The sequence below is a fragment of the Natrix helvetica genome (genome assembly GCF_964273705.1).
Source record: "Natrix helvetica genome assembly, chromosome: 2".
NCBI lineage: Eukaryota > Metazoa > Chordata > Lepidosauria > Squamata > Natricidae > Natrix > Natrix helvetica.
Genome location: NC_138552.1, coordinates 33,993,179 through 34,006,785, shown reverse-complemented (window position 1 = coordinate 34,006,785; position 13,607 = coordinate 33,993,179). Strand labels below are relative to the sequence as shown.

General features: G+C 34.3%; 1 protein-coding gene across 3 annotated transcripts in view; it reads right to left on the bottom strand.

Annotated features, from left to right (window-relative positions):
- HOMER1 (homer scaffold protein 1) overlaps positions 1 to 13,607 on the bottom strand; it is a 67,830-nt gene that overhangs the window by 41,059 nt on the left and 13,164 nt on the right. For 2 of the 3 annotated variants that reach the window (XM_081945273.1, XM_081945272.1), the window contains exons 2-3: positions 7,168 to 7,324; positions 3,428 to 3,559 (exon numbers count right to left, since the gene is read on the bottom strand). In XM_081945273.1, the coding sequence (XP_081801399.1) occupies positions 3,428 to 3,559; positions 7,168 to 7,324 (289 nt within the window). Of the gene's footprint in view, positions 1 to 3,427; positions 3,560 to 7,167; positions 7,471 to 13,607 lie in introns of those variants that run through there. The other variant, XM_081945271.1, reaches the window with a different exon arrangement.

Sequence of the window (13,607 nt, the reverse complement as noted above, 5' to 3'; positions counted from 1 at the left end):
CATCATATGGACTGTGCCTGATTTTAGGATCTTTTTGCAGTGGTTGTTAAACATATGCCACAATTGTTAAGTGAACAATGTGGTTCTTAGGAAAATCCGTTTTTCCCAACAGGAGTTTTTTGCTTGAAGCAAACTAAAAGGCAGAAAACAGCAAAAAACCCATCAAAAATTATGGCCACATGGGGATGCTGAAAACAACCACAGTTGTGAACTAGTTGTTGCCAAGTACCCAAAATGCAATCACATGGACTTTGAAAACAGGCTATAAGCTCTGGGCAGGTCCATCATAAATTTGAATGGTTTCTAAGCTTGGACTACCTTTATTTGTAATCAATATACTCTTTTAAACTAATTTGTTCTCAAATTTACTTCCAATCATATTTTAAAATATGCAAATATATTTAATTTTCTTCCAAATAAAAACTATACATTGTTAGTCAAGGTAATTCAGGGTTCTCTAATTTGAATGCCTCCTAGAATTCTTATCAAGGACTCCTAGCGTTTCCAAACTGGCTTTGATTTAAAGCCTGAAAAGCACCTAGGTTGGTTAACTTGTGAGTCCTGCAACTGAGATAGAAATTGAATGTTTATAACTTGTCACTGAATGCTGAAGCAAAAGACCACTTAAACAGGCATTATAAACAATTGTGGAGTCCTTGGTGCTCTCTGATTTAATTCTCTGTACAGGCTTGGTTGTTTACTTCAGATGTTTCATTACCCAATTAGGGAATATCATCTGTGCTAGCACTGACTCTTGTTCAACTCTGATCTCTCTCTCTCTCTCCACACACACATGCAAACGCACACACACACACAGGATTCTAAACAATTCACAACTAAGATTTGTCCTGCTACTTCTCCAAGGTACTAACAAAAGTTTTAGACAGATACCTAGGAGAAAGCAGGGAATTATGGAATAACTGATTCAGGAAAAAAATATCCCTAGTAGAATGAAAATATTATTGATAGTCCTAACAAGCAGCATGATGGAATTAAGTCACAAGAATACAGCAAGATGTGATTAAAAAAAAACCACAAGATGTGGAAAAAAATAGGATCATTGCATATGGTTTCTCTGCTAATGTTAGTAACTACTAAGCCAAAACTGGAGATCCTGAGTACTCCAGTAGATACAATGGAAACCTGATAATCTGAATGCAACCTCTAGAATAACAGTAAACTATCCTAAGAGCAGGATAATTAAAGAGGACATAAAGATCAAACTAATTAGAAATTTCAAAAAGACAAACTCCTCTACATAATTAATATGAATAAATAATAATGGAAGACAAGAGTACACCTGCATCATATCAATCTTCTGAAAATGTTTGAGAGTCATTCAAATTATTATTAAAACTCTTATATATTACAAGTTAAGAAAGATAAATTTTAGTCAAAGAGATTGTAACAAATATTATTAAGGAAAAGGTTTACTCATTTCAAAGGACAAAAAACTTCAAAAAGAACACATATTTCTACAAAACCAAAACAGATAAGGAATGTAAAAAGAATGGAGGGACATCTTTCTATTTATAGTAAGAGCAACAATCAAAACTCTTTAAATGGTTTAAAAGAGGGAAACAATAGAGAGATATAATCAGCCCATTGAATAACACAGGAAAATAGGGAATATTAAAGTTTTAATTAGATGATTACAGAAGAAAAGTTGAATCAATTAATTTTGTCTGTTTTGCTTAAATTACATAGACCAACTTGTTCAACATTAGCTCTTAATAACTTGCTGAATAATATTATTTTTTAAAAAAAACAACAAAAGAATAAATCTGGCTTGTTCAAATTTAAATTCTATATCATTAATCTTTTAGAGTTCTTTGAAAAATGTGAACAAGAATACTTTATAGTCAGCTTTATAAAAAGCTTTCAACCAAATTTCTCATCAATGCTCCTGAGCCAATTTAGGGGATAAAGAGATCAGTGTAGATCATTAAATGGTTATAGATTTTATGGATCAACAACATTATCTGATTAAAGATTTTAAAATAACCAGTAAAAGGAATTAGTTTTCACAATGGAGGTGTGGAAATAATTGGATCTATTTAGAATCAGTATTGGGACTGTTTTTTTAAGTTATTCATAAATAATTAGGATGTGAAGCAGCAAAGCATCCCGAAAGGGTCTCTCAAAGCTATAAGGACATCTAATAAAGTGGCAAATGGAGTTAAATATAAACAAGCATAAAATGAAAAACAAGGCAACTGCCTCCCCTAAATTGATATATAGTACAATGCTGTAAATGCTGTTAGGATTTGAAACAGCAGTGAATGATCTAACTGAAAAACAGTTGAAACAAAACAAATTCATTAGGAAAAATAAATGCCAGTCTAATAATGCTTTTATAATGTACAAGCAGTTCGATCTACCATGAATTCTTCCCTACATTTCAACATCTTGGATTCCAAATGTATAACATACTACAATTGTAAGGTATGAGTTTGAATTCTGAGTAAGTGCTTCCTATAAAATCTTTCTTGTAAATACAGCTAAAATGTTCTCTCTAGCATTATTTTGCTCTGTACATGGGAGTTTCTGAAACGAAACTAAGCAAATATTCATGTAGATATTTAAATATGTAGATATTTAAGTACTCTTTCTCAGGAATAAACTTATTTATACCTGTCCATATCTGATACATACTTAAAAGAGCCTACAGACTGTCTGAACAAGATTACATGGAAAATTGAAGAAGGGTAACATTAGTCCCCAGTCAATCTGATCTCTTCATTGAGTTTTGAACTGAATATAGCAAGTTCTTAAAGCAGGTATACATAACTAAAGTAATTAGATTCAGACCCCATGAATACAGATATACAAACAAATGAGGCACTGGTTTTACAAAAAATTGTAAAAAGATCCATTCCACACACGCAAGGGTAGTTTTTCCAAATTAATATCTTCATGCTAATAAGATTTGACGGTGCTTTCATCTACACAAATATTGCAAATGGCTATCCAAAATTCTGAAATGTCAAGCATAAAAACATGCATAGGCAGGAAAACAGCCTAGATCCAAACACAAAGCTCAGAGGCTTTTAAGAATTCTAAATTTAATCTGGGATGTTAATAGCCAATGATCATTTTATATATGATTGTTTGTTTTGGCAATCAAATTCAGTTTTGGAACACAATCAAGAAAGAATATTTTTTTCAAAAAGTCAAGAAGCATATATCAGAGAAATGTTTGAAATTATTATTCCCAAACCAATAATTAAATTTTGTTTATATGAATTAGAGGAAGACATCATGCAACTTCAAGGTTTACTTAAGAGGTCTTTGCTTAGCAGAGAATATATTTTCAAAAGTAAACTGCATTAGCTTTCTAAGAGTGTTATACAAATTTATCTTTTTGCATAACTCTGCCTGTTGCTTCCTAGCTCCAAGCAATCACATATCTGGTGGAAATACTTACCTTTGAGAGATGATGCTCTGAGGAAAATCCCAAGCCATAAACAGTATTTGCTCTGCTATCTGCCCATTGACCAAACTTTTGTGATGTTTTTGTGAATGTCATGTTGGGAGTGATGGTACTATTTATTATTGCCTGTGCACAGGAAAAAAAAATTAAACACAATCATAACGCCATTTGGGAATATTAATTGGCTGCTGCAGAATAGAGTAAGTTTTAGACTACTTTGCCAACCAAAGAATCATCTTCTAAAAATGCATTCAAAAAGCCTATTCAAAACTGATCATATTCACAGATATACTCTGCTCCATTAGCAAGTTGAAACCTTGATCAACTGCAGTCAGCAAAGATAATTGATTCTATATTGTCTAAGCTCTTTTCAATTGTTATTATGTTGTTATTACAAGAAGAGTCTGAGGTTGCATCTTATCCCTTTTAATTATCCAGAGAGTAACCAAATGTTTAAAACATTATGTGATCGTACTAAGAATGTTGGTAGAACAAACTTGTCTATTATAGATACTTTCAAAATATGAACAGTAGGGGAGTGGATGACTACAAAGATAAAGAGATAGGTATTATTTTCTTCACATATTTATAACTGCATGAAGAACAGCTGAATACTTCAGAGAAGAGAGTTCTTTTTATTTAAAACATATGATTGACTACTGTGTGAAACATAACTGAGTACTGCACTTTTGGTCTGATCTGCTTCTTATACTCATTTGTATTTTTTTCAGGACATTGTTGTATCCCACAAGTGTCACACTCGATCACATCACTGGCTGGATCGTGATGTATCACAATGTTTTTTGGCTTTACGGAGCCAAGGTGGGTGTGGCCTGCGCATGACATATCTGGCCCATGGGTCACCAGTTTGACAGGACTGCATATCCAATGCCAACATAACAGATAGGTATACTAATAGAGGCTTCATCTTTCTGCCAGTATAATAACATCATTCTAAAGTGTACTATATTTTAGTACTTCATGTTAACATTTTAAAAAAACTTACTAAAATATGTTTGCAAAATGTAAATATAGTGTTTGCGTTGGAATTGAAGAATTGTACCTCTCCTATGAAAAAGATTTCCAGTGTATTTTTTCACCCTACATAATGGATATTGTATGAAAATAGATTAATTCCATGGTAAAAGCTACTACATGGAAAAGGACAGTAAGTGAAAATTGGGCTGTGCAGATGCTTTATTAATTCTTACTCACTTATAATTCTGGATATGATATTTTGTTATTCCAGATTTTGATTTATTCATTATCATACACTATAACTTTCTGGAGCATAGTTCAAAAATAAGTTACATGATAGCATGTTCTGATGGGGAGGAACGTTAATCTCGAAGGTGAATTAACTGTAAACTATTCTGGATACACACACACACACACACACACACACACACACACACACACACACACGATTTTGGTAAGAACCAGACATGCATATGGAAGCAACTGTCCTTGAACAACATTTTGATTAGTGTAATGGGACAGAAACAACTGATGACTTTTTTTTCAGAACCAGCAAGATACTGTGACTATTTTGTCTAAACTGCCAGTTTGAATTCAATATGTTGTTCCATCTACAGCTTCTAGATAGTTTTAAAGGCACTGTAGTAACACAAATGAATCATAAGAGAACTCTGGCCATATTTTTGACCACGGACAAAAAGAAACACATAGCACAATTATGGCACTAAGGATACTTTATTTGCATAACTCTTGACCATTAGGTCTAAGCCTTTTTCATCTAAATCCACAAATGCTGACCTCCCCAAAACAGCTTTATTAATGATGTTATCTGATTCTGAAATCAATCTCATTCTTTCACACTATTTGCTTAGACCTTTTAGCTGTTTGTATATCTTATAGGCTTTGGCTTCATGTGACTTTTATCCCATAGGGGAGAAGTTGCAATTTTTTCTTTAACAAGGCTAACAACAGTTTAGGGAAGAGGTTTATGGCTAAAAAGCCTTCACCCAGAACCATTAAATGCAGAGATTTTCTGCAGTTGTTTCCAAGTGAAAAATGTTGGAAGGTTTTATATATATAAAAGGTCTATTTAACGGTTCAAAATGTACTGTAAATAAAACTCAGTAATTAAGGAAGGCTAATTTTAAGGCAATAATGAGTCAGCCATTAGATCAGAGTTGTGGGACGTTGACACCTATAGGCAGATCAGTTTCTTAATCCGAAGGTCACCTTCCATAATATTAGAAACATACTTGGCTATGCAGCAGAAATTGAGATTTTCAATGCTTTCTAACTCAAAAAAATGCAGCTTATTTCAAGGAATGGCTTTTCAAGTGGGATAAATATCACTGACACCCTGAAACCTTAATGAACTTGTATAGGTCAGATATTTATATTTTTTACAGTGAAACTAGCTTTCTTTGTCCAAATGAGGAGCTTCATTGAGAAAATGAAGGAAGGAATACTTTTTGCTTTTTACATTTGTGTCATCCAGTTGGTGGTGCTATAATAATTGCACAAACTAATTCTCGCATGAAATACTGCATTTTTGTCCAATCATTTAAGTTCTCATATATAGCAATGAAATTGGATATTAGTATCAATATTTTTAAAATACTGTTTTTCCCATACTAACAAGCATCAGTGAAAATTTTGTTCATTGAACTGGCATACTGTAAGGACACAATGCTGGGAGTCCAGCAACTTAATTTTCTAGGCAAGTCAAAAAAAGCACCCTCATTTTTAAGAAGCTCATGTCCAAAGCCAATTCTCTACTACAGGCAAATAACTTAAATAAGGATGTTAAACAACAATCACTGATATATTAGTATCCTTTACACTCGCCCCTTATGGCTACTGACAGATATAACATTTTTAAAATTTTTGTTACTATTATCTTGTGTTATTTTAAATTTTAAATTGTTAGAATTGTAAAATATTTGAAACAGGAGATTCCATTTTAAAATTATAATTGTACATCATAGCCATGGCTAACATTTTTAAATGTTCAAATTAAAAGAAAAATGGAATTTGTTCCTATCATTCCATGTTCTAGTGAAAAAGGATGAATTTTGGAGAGCTGTATGTGCACCTACAATAGGTACAACCTATTTATGTAGATTACAATGCAAGAACACTGAATGGGGAGAAATGAATGGGTAGAATATAATGTCATTGTTCACCGTACTTGCTATCCCAAATGCTCAGGGAAATTGCTATTTTTTTTCATAAATACCTTTTTTCATAAAAGCCTTCTTTTCCTGTAAGAGGCCAACACCTCTAATTACAAGTAAACATTTAAACACATTTGTACAATGAAGCTACAAACTATATCTCTCTCCACATGGTGTAACATCACTTTTGGAAGACATATCCAAGTTCCTATCAGAAACATTTGGCTATTGTTGAAAGTTATTTTATGTTAAGAATTAAGTGAACACAAATATGACTACTTGGATGCAGATATACAGTCATTTCAAACAGCAATTTTGAGCTTCTTCTCTTTTCATGCTGAATTCCTACTCACACAAAAACAAGCAAAGCATGCCTTTTTTGAACATCTATCAATGGTTTATCAGCACAGTTCAAAGCATTTTTAATAAAGTACGGTTTTGTAAGCCAACTTCAAACAATTGTTGTATCATTCTGGATCACATATCAATGAAATACCTTGAACTATGTTAAAAGGAAGGCATCTATGCTTCAGAGTTAATGCAGTTCTAGTTTATTTTGGCTTAAACAATTAAGGATCTTACCTTTGAGCCATCCAAGCTGATGATTCTATAGACGTTTCTTGTGCTGTCATAGAAATAGGACACAGTAACAGCATGCTTGCTGGTGGGAACCCAGTTCTTCTTTGTATTTGGGTCAATTTGGAAGACATGAGCTCGGGTGCTGTAGATGGGTTGCTCCCTGTAGGGCAGAAAGTAAAAGTGATGGATCTGTTTTGGACGTAGTATGATTGTACACGGGTCATTGGGATAGATCATCCATTGGATCCTACTAATGACTTCACTTTGCATCAGTAATAAACTTGCCTTCCGAAGACCTATGTGTATAGACTGAGATTTCAGTGTAGCACATGAAAAGTATTCAGAGGAAAGAGAACTGCAAGTCCATTAAAATAAATTGAGTGGCCAGCTGTACAGTCAAATAAAGGAGACATATCTAAATATAGAGGCATTACTGATATACCACCTCCTCCTCTGCCCTCCTACATCTGTCAGCTTCTTTAAACATGGGCTGTCAATATTGCAAGTTTTTTTTGATTAAAGGTCACCTAATTATATGACTTATTTACAGGCTTATTTAACTTTTTATTATTAAAATAATATAATGGTATTTCTGATAAGTATCAATTTTATTGGTGAAATACAGTTACAAAGAGTGATCATGCTGATAGTGGGGAATTGGTATTATAACATTCTTTTCCCCCATCTGTTAATACAACACATTCTCTTTGCTATGCTCCCTAACTCTGTTCTAAAGATTTGGGGTCACCCAGAGAGTTGGGGAATTTTTAAAAGCAGCTGACAGACGTCTGATAAAGAACCTTTCAATCTTTTCACACTAATTCATTTCAAATATCAAAAGTATATTTTTGGACCCTTCTGTGAATAACTAGTTAAGGCACTATCTGAATCCTATTAACTGTGGTTCTTCATCAAATCATGAATTGGCATGATGTATGAAGTTGTAATTCTTTCTTTGGAAAGGAAGAAAAACAAGAAAATCCAGTTGCCTCCTGAAAAAGCACCTTTGGAACAACCATGACCTGGATGACTGAGAATCTCTACAGATTTTTAACTGTATAATTTGGTAAACACCCTTTGAATGGTGTGGAAGTATGAATGGATTTCCAAGAGAAAAATTGCAAACTGCAGAAACCAGGAGCACTACTCAAGTCACTCTAAAGACACAGATAAATCTCCAAGTGCTGCAACAACCCTCTAAAAGGATGCAAATGATCAGCTGTCTGCAAGGAATATAAATCCTTCCATTCTCCACTATCCTGTCAGAGCTGAAGAAGCTTCTTGGATGAGAAGTGAAATGTCTTCAAAGAAAAACAAGAAAGTCCAGTTGCCTCCTTAAAAAAAGCACCTTTGGGACTCCACTTTCAAAGAATATCACTGCAAGTTTGGAAAATATTTTTAAATTCATTACAGTATTATAAACTAACAGTCTTATAATTAGGAAAAAATATGTTTTTATATTTACATGCTAGTACATCATATTGAAAGACAGAGATGCAGTATTAATCAAATCAGAGTTCTAAAGTTCTCCAGGGTTTTATTAATCTGTTGGGAATTTCATTCACAGAAACTTGTGATGATTTCTGGATAGATGATTATCGTGTCAATCTAAATGAGCTTTGGAGTTAGGGAGTTAATTCAAGTAGGCCACGTCTTCAGAATTGCCTTGTAATTAAAAGATCTTTAGTACCATTGTGAATCTCGATTCAAACATGGGGCAAGATACTGTTGGACTAATATTTTATACTAAGTTAAGGAAAAGATATTGCTATAATTGAAGTCATGTGGGAAGCTATGTAATTTCATTCATTCAATTTTACACCGGTCTTTTACTCTGATAAGTTTCACAGTTACTGTTAACAAAGCCATATATCTCTGTTCTTCTACTCCTTTAGGACTGCTAAATAAATTAATGAAGTTAGCCTATTCACAGATTACAAGCCAAGAAAATTTCAGAACCTATCTGGATACGCATACCAGTAATTGGGAATTACTCCTTAGTTTATTTTATGGGATAATTTGGAGCCAAAAGGCAGAATGGACAGCTTTAATAGTAATTATTTGATAAAAGCATTGTATGTCTCTGGCTAAGTGGTAAATGATATACTTGCACTGTATAAAAGTCTCAGATCCATTGTATTCCTGATAAAGCAGAGGTCTATCCAGACCATAGAGGAATAGCGCCACAGCCACTGTGCTCTTGGCTAAAGGAAGTCAAATAGATCAACTTGGCATACATAAGTGTTGTGGCCCAGCCGTTGCCGTTGCCATTGCCATCAGACTCCGAGAGTGAGGGTCCCTACGAGTCAGCTCCAGAGGAGATGGGGGACCCTGGACTGGATTCGGATGCTGAGCAGGGATCCGAGAGTCTGGTCGGCCACCAGGAGGCGCCTGAGGCATGGAGCAGCGGTGAGAGCCAGAGGAGGGGGGCTCCCGATGCCATGCCTTGGAGCAGCGGGGAAGAGTCACATGACAGTGACTCAGGACTCAGCAGGGAGTTTCTGGACGCCCGTTACCGCCGCGCCCATAAACGCAAGGAGCGTGGGCGTAATTATAGGCGGTAAAGAGCTCTCAGCTGCTGTTTGGGAGGCGCCCTTTCCAGGTTATAAAAGGGTTGACTTTGCATACGCCCTTTGCAGCAGTCAACAGAAGACTTATGCCAGAAGCTCTAGTCTGGAATCCTGGCAAGCTGGATAGCTGCTTTTGTGTTCTGTTCCTGTGAGTTTTGTCTTGGTGGCTTGCTGCCACGGAACCTCTTGTCTGTTTGTGCAATAAACCTTGTTCTGTACTGTTCCGGAGTGTGTGTTCTGTGTGGGCAACGGAGGAAGGGGGGTCAGAACACATAAGTATCTGCAGGGTGGATGAGGAAAGAAGTGACAAAACATGTCACAATGCAAATTCATTTGTTTGTGTAGTTGCATGCAATCATGTGATACAAGGATAATATCCACTTGTTATATTATCCAATGTGGTATTATGATACACTATTATTTTGTACTCATTGTGATCAAGAATTATTGCCTGCACAAAGGCAAAACATTCTAGATATGTTGGGAAGATTGCTTAATACTGTTTGTCAGCAGAGTACAGACAGGTTGAAACCACAACATAGACTATTGTCAATTCCTGACACTGAAAATATTTGAGCTAAGAATCAAAATAAAGGTCCTAGATTCCTACTTTAATTCATTTGAAGTGGTCTAAAAGCCAAAGATTGACACTTTGTTAGGAAACCAGCAACTAGATACTGAGACCTTTCAATATGTTTAATTTGCCAAGTACAAAGACTAGGAGTTTCTGTAGGAGTACTGAATTTCTTTGTCCAGACATAAGCCCTGCAACCAAACTGCAGGAAAAACGTATTAAATGAACTCATGGTATTTTCAGATGGTGGTTCTTAGCATAAGGTGACCAACCGTCCTCCTTTAGGGAGGACAGTCCTTCTTTTGTAAGTTCTGTCCTCCCTCGAAAAGTGTCCTCCTACATGTCCTCCTTTTTGATATTTGAAGGCTAATCTGTTGCGCGTTATGTGACGTATTTTATTAAACAGTTTTTAATGGTGTTTTTTTTTACTTCATCGCAAGTATATTGAACAGATATTGAATCTTGTGTTGAATTTTTATCTAAAGAAATGCTAGACATTAAAATAGACGACAATTGTCTCTTTGAAGAAATTAGAAGACTGAATGTATATTTAAATTCTGAAAAATTAATACAATGGGAAAATCAACATGTTGAAATTGATAAAAGATGGGTGGATATTTTCAGCCATTTCAAAAATGAACATATTCCATGTGAAAATTTATCTGTACTTGTTCAATTTACGCTGTGCTGCCCTGGAACTAATGCAGCAGTGAAAGAGTTTTTTTCAATTCCCAATGATTTTTCGACAAGTGAGAAATCAAGATTGAATGTTGATACTCTAGCTGCAGCACTTGCCGTAAAATTCAATATGAAGGATATTTCTTGTTCAGATATTTCCAATATATTGTTAGAAGATGATACATTGACAAAAAATATCAATTCAATGGAAAAGTACTCATTTAAATAATAATTAACAGGCATGTAAGCATAATTACAATATAAAATGTTGCAAATGTTTTTATTATGCATATATCATATTTTAGTGTATTATTGTTGCAATGAATAAAATATTTCTTTTATTTACGATATATTTTTTCCAATTTATTTGTCCTCCTTTTCATTGTAAAAAAGTTGGTCACCTTAGCATTTTGGACAATAGAACGTGTTTTGTCCTCCTTTTCATTATAAAAAAGTTGGTCACCTTACTTAGCACTACCAATAGATAGAAGGCATCTATTTCTTCATTCTCTTTAAAATAGTAATTTTGATTTTTTAAGCATATAAATGAAATTGGTATAAGAAAAATGTGAAACATATGAGATATAAAAACTATAAACTAATATATAGATAATTACACCTATATATTTTGTGTCTTTGAATCACTGTTGCTTCCTGGTGAGTGCCTGAATTATTCTACACCTTGCAGTTTTGGGGCCAGATTTTCAGAAGCAGTTTGTCACTAGGCTGACTGAGTGATTGGCCCATAGAAGATTTAGTGCCTAAGGTGGGATTAGAAATCATGGTGTATTGGCTTTTTGTCTGTTATTTCAATCACTAGACCAAAGTGGCTCTCATACAGATAATGATCCTCACAGAATTTTAAACTGAACATACTAGATTAATACAGTCCCGTACAAATCATTTTAGTAAACAATAGTAATAGCATTAGTAATAATAAAATAGTAGCAAAACAATATAGTAAACAATACATTCGACCAATCTTGAAACGTATACAATAAATCAAATAAAGATTTAATTTCCATAGATAAGAGAACCCAAATTTTGGGATATGGTATTTCTCTCTTAATCTATTTCTCCCAGAAAGAAAAAGCAATCTAGAAGTAGCCGTGGAAAATAACAGGTAGAAAAATACTTGTCTGAATTGCCAATAAAGATCTAAGCAGTCCAAGTCCAAGAAGGGAATCGTGACATTGATCTAAGTATCCTCATTTTATTTCTAAATTGCAAATATGTAGATGCAACACATATCCTGCTCATTTATCTAATTGTTTACAATTCCATGAATTCAATATTCAGGAACTCTCCATAAAGAAAAAAGTGAAATCTCTGTTATTTGAGAGCATAAAATAGAGTCCTATATAGATGAATGCATATAAAGAGAATTCCCTCATATATAAACCATTAGCTATTATAGTATAGATGTATCTTTAAGGATGCCTGACAGAAACTTTCTTCTTCTAAATACACCATTGTTGCATTTAATAATTGAACTATATTTATTATGGGAAGAAGGAAGCCCTTAATAGAACTAATACATTTTAAATCAGGAGTGAAGTGTCATGGAATCTGGCAACTAACACTGTGATAATGTCCAGCAATTGCCATTGCCAACAAGATTATCTTGGCTGGGTTGCACAACAAATTTGAGTAAATGAGAAGCCATTCCACTTTGTGGCCAGGATGCATGCAAATGTTTATTTCAGATAAGTTGTACAATAGAATCTTGATATGATTGAAAATGTTCTTGCTTCAATAACACTTTTTTTTATTATCCTGTTTTATCTGTCTGCAAATCATCATTCTCATGCAGAGACGATCTGATATATTTTATCAGCACGTGGCCTTTCTTGGCACCTATAATAGTATATAATGAAGAGTGTCAAATTTACTAAACATCCAAACTAAATTAGTTCATGGTGGCAATGGTAATAACATTACATGCTTTGCCTCCCTGTATTAAACCAGTGTGACAACCTCACTCTATATTATTATTTCTCAATGGCAGCAACCTCAAGATGAGTGGACTTCAACTGCCAGCATTCTAGCTCGGGAACTCTGGGAGCTGAACTCCACACATCTTAACGTTGCTGAGGCTAAGAAACAGTGCTCTACAGTAAGTGAATTTCTATAGTTAGCACAAAACAGGTACTCCTACACTAACCATTTGGAGAGACTGGGAAACTAATATTTTATTTGGTAAGAAAAACTATACCCATGATGAGAAAATATGGGCAATAAAATACACTTCTTCTAAAATGTAATTAAAACAAAGCACCATAACAGAAGTTTTATCTAAAATTATCTTTTGCTTCTTTCTTCCAGTTTGATTTCCAGTGAAATAACTTTTAACTAAGGCAGGTTGTTTGTTATCACAGAGTTAAGTTTGATACTTGACAACTGCAAGGCAAATGCCTTGGTTTGTTCCATCAAAAATTACTGATAATTCTTTCGAAAGTGTTCCAGTCATCTCTTTGATCCCACCAATCCATATTTTCTCTTATAATCCCTTTCTTCCTCTTCCTTCCACCTTGCCAAGTGGAATATTTTCCAGGCCATCATCTCCTTGCATACCAAAGCAGCAGTTAATAAATGGCAAACAAAAAAGAGTCTGAGACAAC